The 21,862-nt window shown below is 37.1% G+C and overlaps 1 protein-coding gene across 2 annotated transcripts in view; it reads left to right on the forward strand.

Annotated features, from left to right (window-relative positions):
• The window catches only part of ZNF292 (zinc finger protein 292), a 46,106-nt gene that overhangs the window by 15,691 nt on the left and 8,553 nt on the right, over positions 1–21,862 (forward strand). Inside the window, exons 2-7 of one of the 2 annotated variants that reach the window (XM_065056496.1) lie at positions 5,290–5,444; positions 5,928–6,006; positions 6,636–6,771; positions 16,670–16,872; positions 19,605–19,741; positions 21,001–21,142. In XM_065056496.1, coding sequence (XP_064912568.1) covers positions 5,290–5,444; positions 5,928–6,006; positions 6,636–6,771; positions 16,670–16,872; positions 19,605–19,741; positions 21,001–21,142 — 852 coding nt within the window. The remainder of the gene's footprint in view (positions 1–5,289; positions 5,445–5,927; positions 6,007–6,635; positions 6,772–16,669; positions 16,873–19,604; positions 19,742–21,000; positions 21,143–21,862) is intronic. The other variant, XM_065056497.1, reaches the window with a different exon arrangement.

Raw genomic sequence — 21,862 nt, forward strand, 5'->3', positions numbered from 1 at the left:
CACCAGTGTATCAGTGTATTCATTTTTTAAAGAAATGTGTTTGTCTCAGATATCTCAAAGCAACCATATATACCTATATATTCATGAAATGTTTTTTGAAGCTTCTGTATATGATGGTCTAGCTGCCAAAATTATACCTAGATCTCAAAATGTTTTAGTGCCCCTATTATCAGGATGTGTGCACGCCCTTAGTGTGAATGCATCTAGAAGAACCGTGCTTGTGCACAGTTGCCTTGTGTGCTTCTGTCTTGACGGCTGCACATCTAAAATGTCTCAGTATTACTGTTTTAAGATACTGGTCTCAAATGCAAGAGCTTTCAATGAGCATATTTACTGTGTAGATATAATGGGTGGAGATTTTTCAAGTTTGAGCATAAACTTATATCTGTGTGTTTGTTCAAGTACTGATGAACAATACCTCTTGCAGAACCATGGATACTGCCAGAGCTTTATAGGTTTAACAAATATTTCCTGGTGCTCTTAGCCTTGGGAAAGGAAAGTTAACGATTTCAAATGTTCTATTTTCTTTAGAGTAATTGTTAAACATGAGCAATTAGTTGCTACTCGTGACTACTTTACCTAAAAGGTCAACAATGAGAAGCAAATGCATGGAAAATACTGTTTCAGGAAGAAGTAGATAGGTTTTAGTTTTGGAAGTGAAAACTGATTTAAGATTACAGACCTGTGCAGTTAGGATTGGGGGGGTCTTTAATCTTACTAGTTGGTTGGATTTTGTAACTGAATAGCAGATAGTTTTGTTGGAGAAGAAATAGAGCAGAGAGAAATTACCTAGGCCTACTACTCAGACTTTTAAATACTTATGTTCAGTTAGTGATTATCTGCAAGGTAGGGAGATAAATGAAAAAGGGAACAAAATGAAATACAGATTCATGAAGGGGAACTTTTTTTGAGAGAGACAGACAGCACATCTCATTTGTCTGAGCTTCAGTAAAATTACTTTTGAAGTGTCAAAAGCAGAAAGATGGCAGGTCGAGAATGAGTAAATGTGTAGAGTACTGGATACTGGAATACAGTGGATGACATCTCTGTTTTAATTTCAGTTGAAGTTTTGTTAAGAGTCTTGTAGCTTACTTTCAGGACTGCATTTCGATTTTGTAATATAAAACAGAGGATTGTGCTGGTAATACAAAGTGGGGAGGCATCATCATTTCTGTTTTCTTCACACGTCAGTATGCCTGCATTGTTGGTGTTCTTCACATTCAGCAGCAATCAGCATGGGAAGACTCAATAGGCATGATAAGCATTTTCATATCCTTACAGCTGCCATGTCTGGATTTGTCAGGTTCACATGGCTCATCATTGCATGCTTTAGTAACTTGGACATTGACAAGCAGGAGGTATTGTAGCTTATTATTGTACATTGCATTCTTAAAATACAGTTGTGTATGTTTGAAAGGTAGATCTTGCTCATCTGGTGTAGTACTCAAGAAATTTGAGAACTGAGAGTTGAAAATTTTACAAGCAGATAGTAACATGGAACTTTAAAGGTCTGAACATTAAAGTTGCCATTCTCTTTTTGTGCCATTCATTAGCTGGCCACAGGCAATCTATTTCATGACCTGAAGGAAATATGTTAATATATGGCCTTCTCTTTCCCTAGTTTGCATGGAAAAAGAAAACCACACAGAGGATTAGTAGCACTTCATCAGTACTTAACATGGAGCAAGCAGTTAATGGTACTACTAACTGTACTCCGTTTCACTTTCCTTACCTGTTTTTAAAAAGCAATGACTGGCAGTGGATCTGAGTTTGTAACAAGATAATAATGGAAGACAGCTGTTTGCAAATAACATCTATGTAAATCATATCAATTTGCATCTCTGACTCTCCTTGTCTTATTGTCAGATAATAGTATCACCGCAGTGAGGTGATTTATTCCTTTAAATTAAAAAATCCCTGTCTGTCAGGATACTGACTGACGTTTTACTTATTTCTGTGAGATGTGTGTAGCTCTGGCATCCCAAGCTAGATTAAGAGGATTGTCTGTTTTTCCCAGTGTCTGAAAAGTTACATAGGATTTTGACAAGAAAGATATTTTCATATAATTTTTAAAAAAGAAAAAGATTTTGGCAGTTAATGTTTTTGGACTAATGCTTTGGCAAGTATAATTATTTGAGATTTTTCTCATAGCAGTCTAGTAAACTCTAAGGCTTAACCAGACAAACTTTAGACATTCAGATACAGGAAGAAATCATGAACACATCTCTTCCCATGCTGCTTAATTTCTCTTCCATAGGTTATAATCTTCTAGGGAGGAAAAACATACGACAGATCAATTTTATGTATTGTCTCACTAAATTGAGAATAATGAAAATTTATCAGAGCTGTTTGAATATAACAGTATTTGTACAAAATTGATTTGAAAATGGAGAAATAAAGCAGGTCCAGACTGTACAAAACCAGAGAAGAGACCTGTCTAGCGCAAGGAGAGTAATCCTTTGAAGCTTGTATCTAGTTTTGTTGCTTTGCAAATGATGCCTGAGTGAGTCACTCCGGATAGGGGGCAGTTTGTGCCAGGAGGAATGTCTTGCAACCACTCTCTGTGTGCAGTTCCTGAAGACCCATCTCCGTGTAACTTGATTGTATCAAGCTTGTTGCTTGAACTCTTCTTCTGTGTGGATGTGTTTGCAGAAGGTCACTGGGAGAGAGGTTTTGCTAGTTACTGGAGTGGTTTGAGAGGTGCAAGCTTAACCGTGTGACCACTTTCCGTCATTTTCTCTGCCTCTCTAGTCCATTTGACTTAGCAGGGAATGGAGAGGGCAGTTCCAGGTGTGTTTTAATGTATTTAAGTAAGCTTGCCCTTATCCTGGTACCCACAGAGACAAGAATCTGATATTAAGAGCTGAAGAAACATGTAGATATGGACTGTACATGTGAAATTCTAGTTAGTAGTAAATAATGCCTTCTTTTAGTGTGAAACATATTTTAATAGAGCTTTGGTATTGTAGGGCTAGTTTTAGCAAAGAAGGTTGCTCAGTATAACTTTCGAAAGTAGAAAAGCATCCTCTGGTGGGTGCATTGCTACAGCAACATTCATGTAGTAGAGACCGAAAAGGATAAAATGTATTGTCTGAATATTACTCATGGCCATATATATTCCACATTTTACATCACAGATGTAATACTTACTGGTTTTTATTGTACAAATTGAGATGTTTCCATTTTTTTGAGCATTCTTGACTGTGTAAGCTGCTGCTAAAATAAAATGCCTGTTTCATTCTCACAGAGGAACAAAACTTTGCTGTTGTGCTCTGAGTGCAGTACTTGGCTTGATTAACATGTATGTCCTGACTAGGGAAATAAATAACTTAATGAGGCCCAGGGCTGGGAGTAAAATTCTTTTTATGGTTGTAAGCGGAACACAGCAATGATTCATTAAGCAAAGCAGAATGAATTTTATTTTCTTTGTACAGTGGCAGTGCTGTATAGTCTAGGGACATGTATACAACGAAATCTGTCATACTGATGAATACTTTTGGAAGGCGTGGTGGGCACAAGTGCTTAATATAGTTCATATAATGGCTTGGAAGTGGCTGATCTATATATACGAGATAAAAATAGCTCTATTTAATGCTGAAATTAGTGCCACTATGTTATAGTGCAAACTTCTCTGCTTGCATTAAACAGTGTATTCACATCTGTATACACCACTTTTAAAGGACAGTATTGGTAGTGACAGTTCACCAGCATAGCAAATGTTTTTTGTGAGGTGGTAGATTCTGAGAATTTGCCAATGTCTTGATTATATCTACTTGTATTTTGGTTTTGGTTATCTATTACTAAACCTTGTATTTTCAAAATTTTATTTACTTTGATTTATCCTCATTAATCTGGACATGGATTGAAGCAGTGTTGGATGAGATTTCATAGGTTCTGCAAGTGCTTTTGTAGTTCTCCCCCAGTCCAGTTTTCTGGTATTTGCATGTTAAAATCAGTTGAGAACTACTTTCTTCTGATTTTTTTGTTCAGGTATGTGGGGGATTCTGTAGCAGAAGAACTTTATTGTCCAAAGGGCTCTTGTTTTCCTTACTGGAAAAAAAACTTGTCAGAATTGAACTGATATTGTCAAAATTGTTTTATTTATAGCTGACATTAATAAAAAGGGGAGCCATGACTTTTGCTAAATGACCTTGACAGTATGAGCTATGTAAAATGCTTTCACTGACAAATCCAATGTTCTTCTGTGATGAAATAGTGGGTTCTGCAGATGAGGGACATTGCTCCAAACAACTTATTCTGATGGCCCTGCTTTGAGCATGGTGTCAGACAACCTACATTGCTGTCTGTTACTCTGACCTTTCTGCCTGTTATACCCCCAAGAAGCAATCAGCAAAACTGATAATATGACAGTCTGCAGCCTGCTGTAGTGTAGGAATTAGTTTGCAGTCAGTTGAGCTGCCTCAGGCTTGACAGCAGATACCAAGGGGAACACTGAACCATAGAATTGTTTTGGTTGGAAGAGACCTTTAAGATTATTGAGTCCAAGTGTTAACCTAGCACTAGTTGCGATGCCGACAAGAGAACCTTATTTCCTACTCCTCCTTAACGTGCGTTTGTGTTTCCTGTCCCTGACTGAAGTGAACAGAAGCCTTTTGTACTTTGAGTGGTAGTGGTTATTCCATCACTTTATTGAGTTTTATTTCTAAATCGTTGTTTGTTGGTATTCATGTGGCAAAGCAGGAAGACAACTTTTTGACTAATGAATTTTGGGTGTGTATATATATATATATTGTCTTAAAATGTGTAGTTCGTATTCCTTTCAGGACCATGTAAAAAGCGATAATCTAAAGATAACTGTATTAGCAGGGTGGCAAGGGAGAGGAAATGTGAAATCGTTCCTGAAAGTAGATAAGTTAAAATGAAGGTTAATGTTTTGGAATTGCTTACTTTAGAACCTGAACAGTAGAGATGGATGTCTAAAACCCAAGTTTTCAGTCCCTTAAGTATGTTATGTTCCCAGATATACTCTTCAGGCTTTTGTGTTTGGAAAATATGAATGCAAACTGAATATTACGGGGATACCATAGAGGGAAGTGTCAGTCATAACATTTTTATAGAAGGGAATGATTTTTGTGTGGAGTTTTAAGTGGCAGTTGTTAATGAAACAATAAATTTTAAGGGAAAACGGGGTGTTTTGAGAACATGTACTTCATTTTAGGGAGAACAGAGTCAATCATTAAGAAGGGTAGTCTACTAGTGAGAAGTATAAAACTAAAACCTTGCAAATGTTCATGAATTTTGGGATTGTGTGTTCCTCTTTCTAAACAGACTTTGCTGGAATATGCAGAAAAGTGGAAAACATCAGAAGACCCTCTGCCCCTATTAGAGGTGTATACAGTTGCTATCCGAAGTTATGTTAAAGCACGACCTTATCTTACCTCTGAGTGTGAAAATGTAGCCTTTGTGCTTGAACGTTTGGCACTGTGAGTATGTTTTTCAGTTACTAAAACCAACCTGTATGGTATGAACTTTGCACTGCCTAAATGTTGTCCCAGTCCAGTTCACAATCTGTGGAAATTCTAAATAGGTTTGGAAGCGCCTGCCTTCCTCATAGTGAATGCTGTATGTGAGAGAATATCTTCAGCTGTTGGAGCAGTCTTGAGAAGGACTGTTCTGATACAGGTGAAGCCAACATCCCTGGCATCAAACAATTTGCTGCTATCGATCTGCATGCAATCTAAAAGTGCATTTTTTTTTTAATTAGTAGTAGGTTTTAGAGAATTTGCTTTTACAGCTGCTACAAGAGTGTCCATGACCACCATTTCTCTATATGTTCAAACAAAACAGACTTTTGCGGCTTTGGCTTTTCAAACAAATACCTGTTGGGATACTAGAATTGGGATTTGTTGATCATACCTTTTAAAAGCCAAAAATTGAATCTAATAATATTCCTGTTTGCATTCCAGAAGCTGTATTGAACTTCTGCTGTGTCTGCCTCTTGATTTACCTGAAAATAAATGGAAAGAATTTCAGGCTTTTGTACAGGTGAGTTTGATTCATGAAATGAAGAATTAATAGCTTTCCAGAATGGTTTGGAAATTTAGGGATATTAAGTACGTATCATGTATGTAGACTTGTTCTCTGGTGGCTGATAACAATAAAGCCCTTCAGCTGGAGATTCTATGTATTCCACAGTAATTTCTGTCAGCCGTATCACTTTTCTGTCATAGTTCATGTAGAAACTTTGGAGAAAAAACATGTTTAGATACTTGAAATAAAGTTAATGTTTTAAAAGCTGTCTAGTAACACTGTTAGAAATGAAATGTCATTCTTTACTGTTCACGGTTGTACATTTGAGATTTATTATGAGTGGAAGATCTATTGATACTAGAGAATTTGTAGATCTCCCGCAGGGCACTAGCAGGTTAAAAATCAGAGCTCTGCTTTAAAGGAGGGTGTTGAAACAAGTTCTGCTCCTTGGTATTTATCAGCAGTATGTGGTGGGAGGTCCTCCCTACAGTTTGGGGGTGAATATTAAGATTGTTTTGTTATACATTTAACTCTTTAACTGATAAGGGTTTGTGTTTTTTTCACATAAGTATAAAGGAATGTAAAAGACACATATTCTTAATTTTTTCTTAACAATACTTTGTTTTGTAACATACATTCTTCAGGTGGCTCACAAAAACTTGATGGAAAATGGCAGCCGGGAACTGCATATTTTAACTACACTTACACAAGAGAAGGGGGTGTGGAAGAACCCAGTGTTGTGTGGTATTCTGTCCCAGGAACAGTTGGATCCAGACAAAGGTAAAATTTAAAATGATGATTGGGATAAAACATGCCTCATTTTTATAATATATTGAAATAGTATTAGAATATATAGAAGTATTTTTTTAATATAGTTTGTGATCATTTATAAGCTTTATAGACAAATATACGTGTATAATTGTCTGAATTATTAAGACACTATGTGCCTAGGAATATACAAATAATTTAATACTGATATTTTTCATAAAATGTAATAATAACTGAAGGTCTTGTGCTGTTTCATTATAAGCCATGTGAAGGGAGATTACATACAGACTATTTTATGATGGGGTAAGTTCAGTACTAGTAGACAAAAACTATTTAACGTAAGACAAAAACTAAAAAAATACTTTTTTTTTTTTTTTTTTGGTGAATATGGCATTTACTCAGTTATTAAATGCAAAGAAGGCCATTACTGAGGATTCATTTAGACCAGAGCTCTGAGAATGGCTAACAGCAGTTGCATAGTGAAGAGTGTATGATCAAGCAAAGGCATACAATGACAATTTCCTGATGTATCATTTGAATTGTTAATGATTTACAGTTCAAAAGTTGTATCCTTGTGTTAATAAGTTTTAGCTGATTTTTTTAAAATTCTTTGCCTAATTGGTTTTAGAATCTGTATGAACTGTCACAACTAAGTGTCTGTGATGGTTACACAGTTCTCACGTCAAGTAAAGTAGTGCCCATTGCTGTCTGCCTCCTTTCAGCCTGATGCCCGCTTACTTTGTGTGATATTCTCTATTTATTAAAAAGTAAACTATTCTTGCATCTTTTAAGGAATGCATGTTTTCAAGAAGACATGATCTGTTAGGCTGCTATCAAATCCAATATTCTCTCTTTTGTAGTACGTTTATTCCATACCATCCTCTAGTTTTACTGTCCCATTCCTCAGATGGGGGACCAAAGATCTGTTCTTCCGTCCACATGTAGATGCACTGATTTTCCACTTCATTCTGCATTCCTTTTGTAATATTTCCTAACAGTAGACTTGCATCTTGACTGAGCATTGAACTGATGTTTTCTTAAAACTGTCTGGTTTAGTCCCAGTTTCTTTCTTGAGGAGTAGTACCTACTTCAGTGTTAGGGTTTTCCCCCAACACGCAGCCTGTTGGTCTATATGTACAATTAGGATTGCAGTTTTGCCCCATGCAAATCACTTTGGGTTTTTATCAACATTTTAATTTTGTCTGTTATGCCACATTGTGGAGTGCAGTCCTCTCCAGTGTTTTAGAGTTGGCATGTTTTTACTACCCTGCTTTTATCAGCATGTTTTGTCACCTTGATCTCTTTTTCCCTTTTCCAAATATTTATAAAAGTGCTGGACAGCAGAAGTCCTGGTACAGTTCCTCAGTGAATCTACTGGGAGTTTTTCTTTTTTCTTTTAACTGCAAATTTATCCATATGAGGATATTCTTTTTACTATCAACATAGGTTGGTATCTCTAGGGGTTCTGAGGGACTTATTTTAACACCTTTAGAAAATTGATTTTATCTCCCTTATTCATGTTATTGTAACTCCCTCAGATAAGTCCAGTAAATGTATAACATTTTTGGTTTTTTTTTTTTTTTTTTTTTTACAAAAGTTGTGCTTACTCTTCCACAAGATCTGTATTTTACTGCAGCTTTTGATAATTTAGTGTGCTTCTAATAGAGATTGGTATGCATTTCCCAGAGTCCTCTTTTGTGAGCTTCATATCAACCACCTTCTAGTCCTCTTAACAGTAAGGTATTTCTAAGAGAGAAGTTTGATTGATATTTTACTTGCCTTTTGTTTGAGCCTTTTTAAGAACTCCCTCATTGGTCTGGTTTTGATGACTACTCATTTCATCAATGTTTTGCTGCGAAGTTTTTTTACGGACGTTTCAGGATTCCTTTTAGTCCTGAATGTTGTTTACTCAAGGATGCTTCTGCCCTGGGCTGGCTAACTGACTCCTGTTAGTTATTACTTGTCTTGATGGCAGAAAATGCTACTAAACTAAGTCAAAATCAAAAGTAAAAGCTACCCCTTTAGCAAAGCAGGGAAAGCAAACAGCAGTGTGGGTGATATTCAGGAGGAGAAGAATTCTCAAGCTACCTATCAGCTTCTTGACTGAGTTCTGTTCACTGGGATGTGGGTAGCAAAGCCATTAATATCAGGGTGTTTGGTGCTTAGGAATTTGTCTGACTTTTGTATTTTGTATTTGTATTTGTAAGCTTAATTTCCCTCTCCATCCAGGCAACAATGGCAATGTGCAAACCATTTTTGACATCTGTATCAATAATTTTTGTGGTTTTGAGACTTAGTGATCGTGGATATACATTTAAGTCACTTTCAAGGAATTGGCTTCCTTTTAATGTCACTGGGACCACTGCTGACTCCAAGCTGCAGTTACCAAGGGCATTTGTATAGACCAGAAGACAGTGGGACACAGAAAATTTTGCTTTTTCTCGAAAATTATTAAATCTTGCTGGTTTATTTTGCTAAGAGAAGGCCACATGAAGGAACCCTCATCTTTTCAAGAGAAGATGAGCAACCTTTTGAACCAAAGAAGAGTTGTCAGTGGTTTGAAAGTGTTTCCTTCTAACCTCATTTTGTTCAACTTTGAGGTCTGGGTTGGTATGTGGGTGTTGTTTCCAGCCTGGAGATTGTCAGTCAGCCTTTCATCATTTTCAGTTTTATACCATGTTCTCATCTATTCAGTCAGCTTGAACCATTTGGTTGGGGGGAGGAGTGCCATCCTGTGGATATGCTTGGAGTTTTTCCTTCCCCCTTGTATCAGTGGCAAGGTTGTCATACTACATACCCATATTTTTCTGACTCAGTTGACAAACTACGCTCTAGTTATTGTCATCCTCTGTAATAGTACACTGTTTTTTGTCATCTGACTAATTTGAAGAATGTTTTAGTAATACCAAAACTCAATTGCCCAGAGAGCTGGCGTTCTTGTCTGCAATCCAGCACTCCCACTGCTACCACTTACCCTCTTTCAGCAGACAGCTGTCTCTCAGCAGTCTTCAAACATAACTCCAGTATAACTGTCTTTTGGCATATTTGTAAGCTTTAATTACAGGATTCTGGTTTTGTTCTTAATGTTGCATTTACCATTTGCTGTTTTAGAAGTTTCCAAGTATTTAAGTAATCAGCTTGTTACACTGGGATGGTGTTGTTTGGCAGATTTGATCAACCGAGTCTTTGAGTAAACATTTATCTGTTAGAGATGAAATAATTAGTTGAGACTGGAGGTGTTTTTTCATAATATCATCCCCTTAAGCTTTTGTTTCCTGTATTTTTTTCAGTTGTTTCTTTGTTTGTTTGTTTTATTTTATTTCAGTCTTGGTAGTCTGAATTATGATCTATTCAGAATAATTATATCCTAATCAGAATCTATGACATAACCAGATATCTGCTGAATTTTCAATGATTATCTCTTCTTGAAAGCCTCCGTTGTTGATTCCTGAAAGTCAGTGTGCTTACTTTTCCTGTAGGAAGCACTATTAGGTGTCTGTTTTATCTCAGAGACAGATCCTTTTCAGTTCCTCTGGTTTTAAATTGTCTCTTACACTATGTCCTGAGTTTGTACAAGTTCGTTTTCTCTGACCATGCCCCACAGCTGGTTTATTCTGATTACAGTCACGCAAATGCAAGCTTGTCTGAACTGGACTATTCTCTTGCTCTTGTAGTGTTGGGAATGGATTGTTGCATGGGTTCCACCTAAATGTCATCAGGAAGTACCCACTTCCTAAGATGTTAGGGAGTCTTTTCTCTGAGAGCCATGTCTTTAAGTAATTGCCTAACTCTTGACTGCCGTGGGCACAGCTCCATTGTGTGACGAATGCATGTCTGTAAGAATTAATGCACTAAGGAGTTCAAAATGAGTAGATGGATAGCCAGTTGTTTGAAGCACTGACAAGGACGGCATGCCTGTCACTGATTTCTTTGATACTGATGAGTATTACTGCATTACTACAAGACACGTTCATGCAGTACTGTGATATAAAATAGTAAAATCTGTCTTGAACTGTACTGTGGGAACTACATACATACACTTACATACAGATTTGTGTGTGTATGTGCACATACAAAATTTTTCCACACTGGAAGTATTTTGTGTCCACGTGATTTGTTACCTGCTTGGGTGACAAACGTTGGCATTGCCCTGGGTTTTTAGCCCATCTCTGACCACAAATTTTGGGAAACCTGGCTTGAGTTACCAGATTTTGTGCAACAGATGTCACCAAATAAAAAAGAATCTCCTCTTGGGACCTTGATGCTGATACCCCACTTAAGTTGTTTCGAGAGATTATTTCTCTCTCTCTCCCCCTGCAATTAGAACATCAGCATTGTCATTCGGGGCTATGCTTTTTCACACAATGCTAGTCTGTTTTGTATGGGGGACTAGCCTCGAAATGGGCATTTGGATTCCTAATGAGATGAGGGATATTTTATTTCTTATCCTTGACTGGTGACTCCAAAGAGAATTTATTTGCAGAAACTGAATTGTCAGCAGGGTCTGTGGGTGTCATTTGTGGGCCCCCTAAGTGGACGTCTGGAGTTGATAGCACTACTCACAGCTGCCATCTCAGAGATTTCCTGAAACTCCTTTTGAGTTTCCTGAATCTGTGTTATGAATCAATCTGCGTTCATTTGAAGAATGCTCAGGCCATCTTCCACTTTGCCATGGAGCACTGTTCAGCTGCTTTCCATCGACCTCAAACTGTGGGAACAACAGTCTCTGTACCAAGGCAGAAAGAAATTTGGAAAGATATCCTATACATGAAAAGAAAATATTTTATCCACATCATTAAATTCAAGGTGACACTATTAGCTGTGGTCACAGACTAGCCTGAAAGTAATTGGTTCACCTGCTTTAGCACTTGGCAACTGCTTTCATATTGCTATCAGATGTCACATTGCATTTGCGTGTTGACTGGACCTGCTCCTACTTCAGGTTTCATCTGCATGGCTACTTTTTTTCCTTGAGATTGCATATGATGAACAGGAGGTGCTTGTATTTGGAGAGAGGAATTTTCCATGTTTCTCTGCTTCATTGATTGGTTATGGAAGGAAACCTTAGTAAGATAGTCTTAATTCTTCACATGATAATTGATCTTCTGTCTTATTGGCCTCCTTCTGAACTACCAGAGAGCTTAATATGAGATCAGGACTGATTTTAATCTTGAATTGAAACTGATATGAATTTATGAAAACCAGAATTTGTTCATTAAGTAGTGTGGCTAATCTGGTTGCCTTATTGCTTAGTGTGCCAAAGACTGAAAGTTGAAGTATGCCTAAGTGGTTTGAGTTATGATAGCCTATGCAATTGTAAAATACTCTGCTACTGCACCTCCACCTTTGTTTGGGTAGTGTGGCTTGTGCCCTTCAGCTTGAACCTGTTCTTCCATCCTCAGGGTTGCCATTTTCTTGTAGTGATGGTGAAATCCTTCAAAGCTGTCATTGGTATCTCCTCAGCTGGCACTGAGCGTGAGTGGAGGAACTGTCTGGAGGAAAGGGATCTAAGATAATCCTACAAGAAGCCAGCCCGCTGCTGCTTTTTTTTTGCCTGATTCTGATTATCCTTAGAGATTTAAACCTGGATGTCAAGAATTAAGTTCTTCAGGTATATCCCGCTGAAAAGAGGTTTGAGGATCCAACCACCATCACTGTTCAGAGATTATCGAGGTAGATAACAGGCAGGTTAGAATTTAAACAACCAGCATGGAACTGGTTTTCAGTAATGAGGGTATCTGCCACAAGAAGCCCCGGCCGCATCACTTAAAAAAAAAAAAAAAACAACAAACTAAAACAGAAACAAAACGTGTTTGCATCCTGGGTGAATTCAAAGCAGCCACCTGGAACTTCTTTTACCCTTTCACCAGACAGTATGCCATTGTAGAAGCATCCAGGATTGGTGCTGCATTCAGCAGAATTGTACTGAGATGATGTTTGCATGAAGGATTCTGAGACCCAGCTCCAGGTAAATATGAAAGTTCAGAGTCACCCATAGTGTGAACGCACATGTGGACTAACACTTGAAGATGACTAAAGAGGTTACTGACAAATAACTGAAGTTCTTTGAGATGCTTGGTCCACATGTACATTCACCTCCTGCCTTCATCCTCCTTGGCCAGAGCAAGGTTGAGATGAAATAAAAGTCTGTGGTAGATAAATCTATACCTACTCGAGAACTGGTAAAGAGTAGAGTTAGTATCACAGTATGTTTGGGATTGGAAGGGACCTCAAAAGATCATCTAGTCCAATTCCCCTGCTGGAGCAGGAACACCTAGATGAGGTTACACAGGAAGGTGTCCAGGCGGGTTTTGAATGTCTCCGGAGAAGGAGACTCCACAACCTCCCTGGGCAGCCTGTTCCAGTGCTCTGTCACCCTCACTGAGAAGAAGTTTTTTCTCAAATTTAAGTGGAACCTCTTGTGTTCCTGCTTGATCCCATTACCCCTTGTCCTATCATTGTTTGCCACTGAGAAGAGCCTGGCTCCATCCTCATGGCACTCACCCTTTATATATTTATAAACATTAATGAGGTCCCCCCTTAGTCCCCTCTTCTCCAAACTAAAGAGACCCAGCTCCCTCAGCCTTTCTTCATAAGTAGGATTGTGAGTGCTTCCAGTAAGGCGAAATTTCTGTGCTTTGTGCTCTTCAAGTCTTCCAGTCAGCCAAAATGTGACATACATGTGGACTGTCCACCATAGAGAACTCATTACTACAGAACTGTGCTCGCAGCTTATTCATGCTCTTGTGTGCTGCTTATCTGCAGATTATCTTCTCTCTTTTTAATTCATGTACGGTATAAGCATTACCTGTGATAGAAGTTTGTAGCGGGTCTTACAGACTTGACATGGAATCATTCATTAGTATGACCTGAGACTCCAACTATGAGATTCAAGGGAATAATAGGGAAAGTGTGACTGAAAGGTTGGATTCCAGTATCTCCAGGTGTATTTGCCAGAGTTAGTAGATCATAGTACCATCTGTCAGATGTCATCTGCTAGTCTTTTCTTCTCTCATGTCAGTTATGTAATCTTAAATGAATTCTACACGTGCCTTGCACAAACATAAGTTTGTGGATTTTAAGGAATGGTGGAGCACTGCGCAAAAACAACATTTAATAATTTTTCCAAGAATCATGCTGTTGATAAACTGCATCATTCTCATTAAATAGTTCAGGTTTTGTGCTCCTAGAGATAAACTATCTTGTGCTGAAAAAGCACTTGTGCCTCTAAGCATTTTTATGAAGTTATTTGTTACAGTAAACTAACAGTTTTTCTACAATAACTTGAAATAGACATCACACTATAAAATATATTTTAAAAATTTAAACCAAACAACAATCTTATCCTTAAGACTCTTCCCTACCATAGATTTGCTCCTGCGAGCCTGGCACTGTTTTTTGTCTTAAAATGTCATACGTAGTTCAGTTACGAAACAAATATAATTAAAATTCATGTTTTGAATGAGCTTTTGAATGTTAGCTGTAATTATTATAATAACTTAGATTAGAATAAAAGCCAAAGAGCTAATATGTAGCTTTGACCCCAGGGTCTTCCTATATCTTGTTGAGAAGATAACAGAAAATGTTCTGATGCTTATTCAAGGTTGGCTGGCTGAAGCAGTAAACTCTAAAGGAAGGGGATTACTGAGGACTAGCAGATAGAACAGTCTCTAATATTAAATGCATTAATTATAATAATAAATCAGAGTGAAATGTCTTGGGTTACCAGTAGAACTTAAAGTCTAAGGTCTTCCAGTGTCTTGTTACAGAAAATAAGGTAAAATGTTCCAATGTTATTCCGGGCAGACTAGCTGGGGGTAAGCACTGTGGGTGAAAGGATTACTGGTACCTGGTACGAGGAAGAGCAAGGCTAAAACTATTGAGTGTAATTAATCACTGGGTCATTTGTGGGTTGACAAGAGTATGAACTTTTTTTATAAGGTATTGGTAATGACATTAAAAGAACATTTATTTGCTGCTTAAAAGGCAGATGTCCTCTAATAAATACAGAAATGGTTGCCATCTGCTAATATCTGTTAGTGCGCTCTAGTATTCCTTTGTTCCTATGTGAATAAAAATCTGGTCATATTTTCATCAACAGGGAAAGAGGAAAAAAAAATTTGAATATTCTTACACAGTGAGCCATGGCTGATCATTTGTAACAGTGCACAAGGATTCTGAACAAATAACTTACAAGTTGGTTGAAATGATACTTCAACCATAAATCTGAAAATGCATGAAAGATAATGATGGGGTCTAACAGGCCTGATTTCCTCAAAAGGCAGTATTTTGTGCCCTAAAATTCTGTGCGCTAACATGATAAAACAGAAAACGGTTGACCTAATTTCAATTGCAAAAATGGGCTTTTAGTAATATCCTGTATAAGTAGCTATAAGAAGGAGAAATCATGAGATAAAATGAAAGACAGTCATGAATCAAAAATGAAGTAGGATGGGAGGAAGCAAAGAATAAAATGAGGTGATCTTTTTACTTTCAGTGGACCTTGTATTCAGTATAATAGTACTTCAGATACTAGAAGTAATCAGTTTTGCAGATGCTGAAATTACTTAGTTATTTAATCAAGCCCAAACAGGACTTTGAAAGTAAAGAAAATATACATTAGGTTTATGGGCAACATGCCTCAAGTGAAATTGAAGGCGAGTAAATGAAGAGCAATATTATGAATATTTCTAACAAGATGTGTCATAAAGTGAGTGCTGCAAATGCCTAGAAGGTTTCAGGAAGGGGTGATGAAAAAACTTGGAGACTAGAAAAAATCTTATTTAGAAAAGACCAAGATTTTACCCTAACACTGAAAAAAATTAATTAATCTGCTGATTTTCACAAAAGAACGGGGACAAAAAACAGTAGAAAATTCTGCTGTTTTTAAAAGATGAGAGAATATGTCGTGAAATTAAGATGTGGATAATTGAACGGCAAAATATTTTTCTTGCAGTGTGTATCTGGCTTGTGGAAAGAGTTGTCACAGGGAGGGCTTGATGTCAAAAGGATTAAACAAAATCAATTGTCTCTGTGTCTATTTAGTTTTAATTACCAACTTAAAATATTTTGGAGGCAGTACTAAAGCTCATGCTTCAAAGTTGGAACAATTTGGATCTTGAAGATCTGGATGCGGCCTCAGATGTATGTGTAAGAGTAGGAACATTAACCTGTGCTCCTCTTTTTGTAGGATTCTTATGCTTTCCACTGAAGCACCTAGAGTTGGGTTGTTGGCATAGAAAGCAGTATTTTAACTCTGGTAGTGGCATATCTACAAAATATATTTGAATCAAATACAGCCATTCCTGTGTCTTTGAGTTTTAAGCTATACACGGTCAAATGTATACAAGCCTTGCCTTGTCTTATAGGAAACTTATTTGGCTGAAAAACTTTTAAAGGGGTTTGACTGCATTGTATGGGTGTATAATATGAAATGTTTAACACCAATAGAAAGGACTTCAGATACTTCTACACTTGTCACATTTATCCTTCCATAGCAAGGTCTTTAAAAGGCAACTATGAGCAAAGGTGTAGCACAAAAGCATAAAGAGGAATGTGAGTGTAGTGGCTTTGTGTTATTTGTTTTTCTGTAGAACTGTAGTCAAATGGTATTTAAATATCTTAATATTTATATGTTTCCTAAATCTGTTTTGTGTGCAACTATTTTGCCAAGAAATTAGAATGAGTTAAAACCTGCAAGTTAGATAAAAGGTCTCCTGTAGCAGGGAATCCTTATAATAAACAAGTACAGTTCTCAAAGGCTCTTTTTCTCATCTGTGCTTCATACCTTTTGTACCTTTTTGATTTGTATAAATTTTTGGGGTTGACCATGAATGAGTAAATGCCATCTATTAACTCTGTAACCTGCTGTGAAACATGTATGTAATATTTGGCTTGTTTTTCTTTGAAGTGAATGAATTTTTAGTGTTTGAAGGCCCTGTCCTGCTGGATATGCGTATTAAGCACCTAATGAAAACAAAGCAATTAACGCAAGCTACTGCCCTGGCAAAACTGTGCTCTGACCATCCAGAAATCAGTGCAAAAGGCAATTTCAAGCAAACCTACCTGGTCTGTCTTTGTTCAGGATCACCAAATGAGAAACTAATGGAAGAAGTAAGTAAAAAATGAAGAACTTCTTTTAGATTTATTTCTTTAATAATAATAAAATCACTAATAATAGGCAGACTTTTGGAAGTGTAATATTAGGTCACTAGTAATCATTTTCTGGCTCTGCCACAATTTTGTGTTTGATTTTGCTTGAAGTATTTTAAAACTCTGCCTCAGATCCTGTTAGTAAGGTGAAGATAATGGCTTTCCTACTTTTAATATTTTAACTGTAGTTTTTTATTTAGTACCTAGGACATAGAGTGAGGCCCTTTAGATGCTACTTTCACTTCAGAGGATAAATGTAAACTTTTTTGACCCAAATGCATGGGTGAAATTGAAGATGAAATCAGATATTTGATCTGGTTTAAAATATAAAATCCTTCTTATTTAAATGCAAAAGTCAAAGAAGAGATTACAGTTTTGCTTGTCTGCATTCTTTCAGGTGTCATCTTCATTTCTCACCCCATCCCACAGTTGTATCTGGGCTTTTTTCCGTCTTAAAGGAAAACTAACTGCAACTGTCAGTTCTCTTGACTGTTTGCATCTCTCTGCTGTCTGTCTCTGTGATCTTTTTGTATTAATAATAATTATTAAGCATGTTGAATTTGATCTTGAAGGGATGAAAACAATGCAGTGATTACAGTTGAAGATGTTTCCTACTACAGATATAGACTAAATTCTAAGATTACAGCTTCTCACTGGGCACGTTCTTCCAACGTTCAGTAGGGTCGGATTGGTCGTAGCCTCCCGGCTCTGGCTGCTGTAAGCCCTGCTTACAGGCTCAGGAGGAGCTGTGACAGGGCTGTGCAATCTCATGGTTGTTTGTTGAAGACTGTTGATGGAATTTGGAATTTGCAGCCATACAAACATGCTTCTTTTGTTAGTCAGCCCCACTGCGCTCCCAAAGCAGAAGGGGCTCGGACAGTGAATGGATTCTGAATCCTGTGGACAAAAGGAATAATGTAGCCTTGTTTCTTAGGATGTCATAACATACAGATAAGTTCAAACTGGGTTATTGCGGAGAACCTAATTCAGGTATTTCTAAACCTTGGATTGCTTGGGTTGCTTAGCTTTGCAGCTTCAGCTGCAGTGCTGTTTGCAGTATTACTAACCATCCCAGAAAGTTCATGTATTACCAAGAGAAGGCAGATACGCTATTAACATGTTAGGATGGACTTCTGAACTGAGAAGGATAGCCATTTCATAGTGTGAGAACAGTAAGAAAATGAAAAAAAAAAAGGTAAACTGTAAAGAAGTACAACTCGCTCTTTAGTGGTATGTAAATTTTTATATCCATTCAGAATAGGCAGAAGAGTAGCATTTGAGATAATTTTCAGCTTGGATTAGTCTAATGGTTTGCTTCAGTAATGTGAAGAATTCAGATCTGCAGTACATGAAATGCTAGACTGCCGGACTTGATGGATGGACTGTACAGGCCTTTGCTGGAAGTTGGGTCCCATTGGAAGAGCCTAGAAAAACATTTCAGAAAAAAAATGATTTAAAATTCAGTTTCCCATATTCTTCCCTAAGCTTTTAACTGCTATTTCCTGTTTAAGATGGGGCGCTGAGCAAAGCAGACCTTCGATCTAAGTTGGTATTACAGTTATCTTAATCCATCCTCTCTAAGATCTTGAGAAAGGCAGTTTTCTTCAGAAGCTGACTTTGAGGTTATTAAACATCAAATGATGTTCAGTGAAGGGTTATTAGTATATTTACAAAATGTCAATTTAGAAGAAAAATCAGGTTGCTGTATTCTTCAAAATTGTGGTTTGATTGCTGGAGCAATAACTGGACACCACAGTGCCCAGGCAAGCTGTGCTGCCACCTTATCCAAAGTACCGAAGTATCTGGGTGTTTGGGTAGGCACTTCTGTTTCTTGCTTTGGGTGGTCTTGTGATTTCTCAAGAGAGACTTCCAACAGTGCTATTGCAATGGTCAAGTTATTCAACTGCCAGTCTCACAGAATAAGTACCAGCATGTCCTGCCAGATGCGCTAATTGATGTAATCAAACCACTCTGCTGAGAATCAAACCAGACAGGAGTTGTTGCAGCAAGTGTGCTGATTCAGTACTGATACAACCATCTAGTACCACGGTGTGACTGTCGTTTTTCTTTTGTTTCACTACAAAACTAAGTGCTTCCATAATTGTTTGAACAAACAACTTATATTGCAGACACTGTAATGTTGTTCTAGGAGAGCATTCAACTGACCTGCTTCTTACTGTACAGTGTCCCTTTTCTTTTTATGTTTGATTTTTTTAAAAATACTGGATGTTAAACTTTGGATTCATTAATCACCCAGCTGTTGTATTAAAGCAGTAGTAACATCAGTGACTAGTAAACTGGGTTAGAATTTCGGGTAATAATATTTTTTTGTGTTAGGCTTCAATTTAAAGTTACAAATCTGGTTATTACAATGATCATATGTATGTAATCTATATGCATAATTAATGTTGTACTTTAAAATTTTTAGGTGACTGAGACAATAGATACAAATAAGTCTTATGCCTGAGAAACAAATTGATATTCACTCTAATAAAACCGTTTTTCAGGTTGCATAATCTCTTTTCACACTGTCTAGAAATGCACTGATTTGCTATCAAGCTTATCTCTATCTGATAGAGTTAAATATTCACTGAGTTCTAATTAGGTGTCTCCTTGCAAAGGATTAAATGACTATATGTCTGAAAATGAAACCACTTTTTCAGTCTTGGTCTTGTTTCCTTTCCTTCTTCTAGATTGCCGAAGTAGATTGCAAAGATGCTCTAGAAATGATCTGTAACCTAGAATCTGATGGAGATGAAAAAAGTGCTCTGATTTTATGTGCAGCATTTTTATCTCGCCAGCTCCAGCAAGGAGAGATGTACTGTGCCTGGTAAGTTCGAATATTTCTTTCTGTCTAGTGGAACAAAAATTATTTTGGGGAAGACAGAGCTGGTACATAAGGCATACGTTAGCTTTCTTTAGCTGATAAAATTGATGAGTTAAACAGAAAGGAGATAAGGCTCTTGGAAAACTAAAAAAGAAAAGGAAAGAGGGGAAGAGAGTATTTTGCAAGATTAGCTTCCATTATGGGAATTTGAAGGCTGCATGTATGATGAGACATTTACTAATACCAGTAGCTGGTTAATAATTTTTCCTGACAATAATCTTATGCTGTAGAAATAAGGAATTTAATATCTGCAGGCATCTAGGCAGCATTATGTCACTGTTTAATGCGTAAGTACTGTTCCCATCTGTCCTTATTTCATAACACAGTATTTCTTTAACAAACTTCTAGAAAAGGAGGAGCTCTTTACTGCTATAACCAAAATAAGAAGTTAAATGAAGATACTTACTGTATAGGGCTTGCTTTCATTAATGTGGCAACAAATAACTGGTCTTTGTTGGCAAATATTTGAGCTGTTAGGGTCTGAATTTCCAACTGCTAGCAGTTTGGCTGTACTTCCAAACCTGTATGATTCCTGAAGGATTTGCTTTGTTTGTGCACCTCCTTTGTATGTGCAGCAGCAGGAGAACACCTGCTAATGCAGGATTTTGCTTTAACAGGTTCTGCTAAAGTTGTTTGGGTTACACCCATTCCACCAGGTACTAAACACTCCTTGCTGTCTGCACCTAAGAAGTGAACTAGGGAGTTAATGGAGATACAGTAATACTGCTTTGCTTTGGGGGCTAATTTCTTGCTAAATCGCAGTTAGATTCAGTTCTTAAAGCAGAGCAGCTCAAAATGAATGTATCTACAACAGAGAAAAGCCCTCCTTGTATAGCTGTTAGTAATTGCTAAGAATTCAGGAGAGTAAAATTCCAGTCAGTGGAGTGAAGAGTAAACTACTTTGCAAGACATTTTTCAGGGCCACATAACGAGTCTGTAAATTATGTAAATTGTGATAATACTCATTTTATTCTGATCTATCCTTCTAGAATTGAGTCATTATAATAATTTTGAAAACTAGATACTAATCATGTAAGTATATTAATAAAAGCTTTTCTCTGTAAGATAAGGTGTGAATAAATTCTGACTTTTTTTTTTTTCATTTTCCAGAGGCTAAATAGAAACTGTTCTCAACCTTACATTTCTTGTGATCAGATTAGTGGTTGCATTGCTGGCCCTGAAATACTGTTCTCTTGTTCTAGGGAACTGACTCTTTTCTGGAGTAAACTGCAGCAAAGGGTAGAGCCGTCTATTCAAGTGTATCTAGAGAGATGTCGTCAACTTTCTGTGTTAACTAAGACTGTTTACCACATTTTCTTCCTGATTAAAGTAATTAATTCAGAGGTAAGGATACTCTTAAAAGAATATTTCTGGAACTTTTAATGGAACTGTAATCAGGAAAATTTATGAAAGCTGCTTAGACACCCTGTCTCTTGTAGAACATCAGCTTTGGGGCAATCCTAATTGGTTTTAGGAAGAAGGGCTGTAGCAACTTCCTTCTGCACGTAAACTATAAGTTGGTTCAGTTCAAGTCATTAAAACTTCTTTATTCGTTTGGAAGAAAAATTGGGGGATAAACAGAAGAGCTGGATACCACAACTGAAATGAAGGGAAAACTAAAGGTGGAGTTATAGCCTCTGCTGTTGTCTGTGCCCTCTAAGTAAGATATTTTCTGTTAGCATGTCCTAACATTCCTCTTCATTATTGTCTGTATTTCAAATATTACAGAAAATGGAGAGGAAAAGCTTATGAGGAAAGGAAATGAAGACTGTATATTAATACATATGAAAATTACAGAAAGTTAAAAAAAACCCTTTTGAATTGCCACTAAGAATGCAGTTTGTTTCAATAAATTAAATACATGCTTTTTGTGGACTTAGATCCAATGTTGTATTAAAAACTCCGATCATCTGTCTCAGCTAACCTTGCCGTCTAATTTTCCTAATTTCCTCTCATTAGTAGTTGCAGTACTTAATGTTTATAGCTAAATTGAGCTGTTCTGAAGGCTTTTATTTAGGGGCTTTCTGTAAATCGATATAATAATTCTAAGAATAAATTCCTTTT

The sequence above is a fragment of the Columba livia genome, chromosome 3 (genome assembly GCF_036013475.1).
Source record: "Columba livia isolate bColLiv1 breed racing homer chromosome 3, bColLiv1.pat.W.v2, whole genome shotgun sequence".
Taxonomy (NCBI): Eukaryota; Metazoa; Chordata; class Aves; order Columbiformes; family Columbidae; genus Columba; species Columba livia.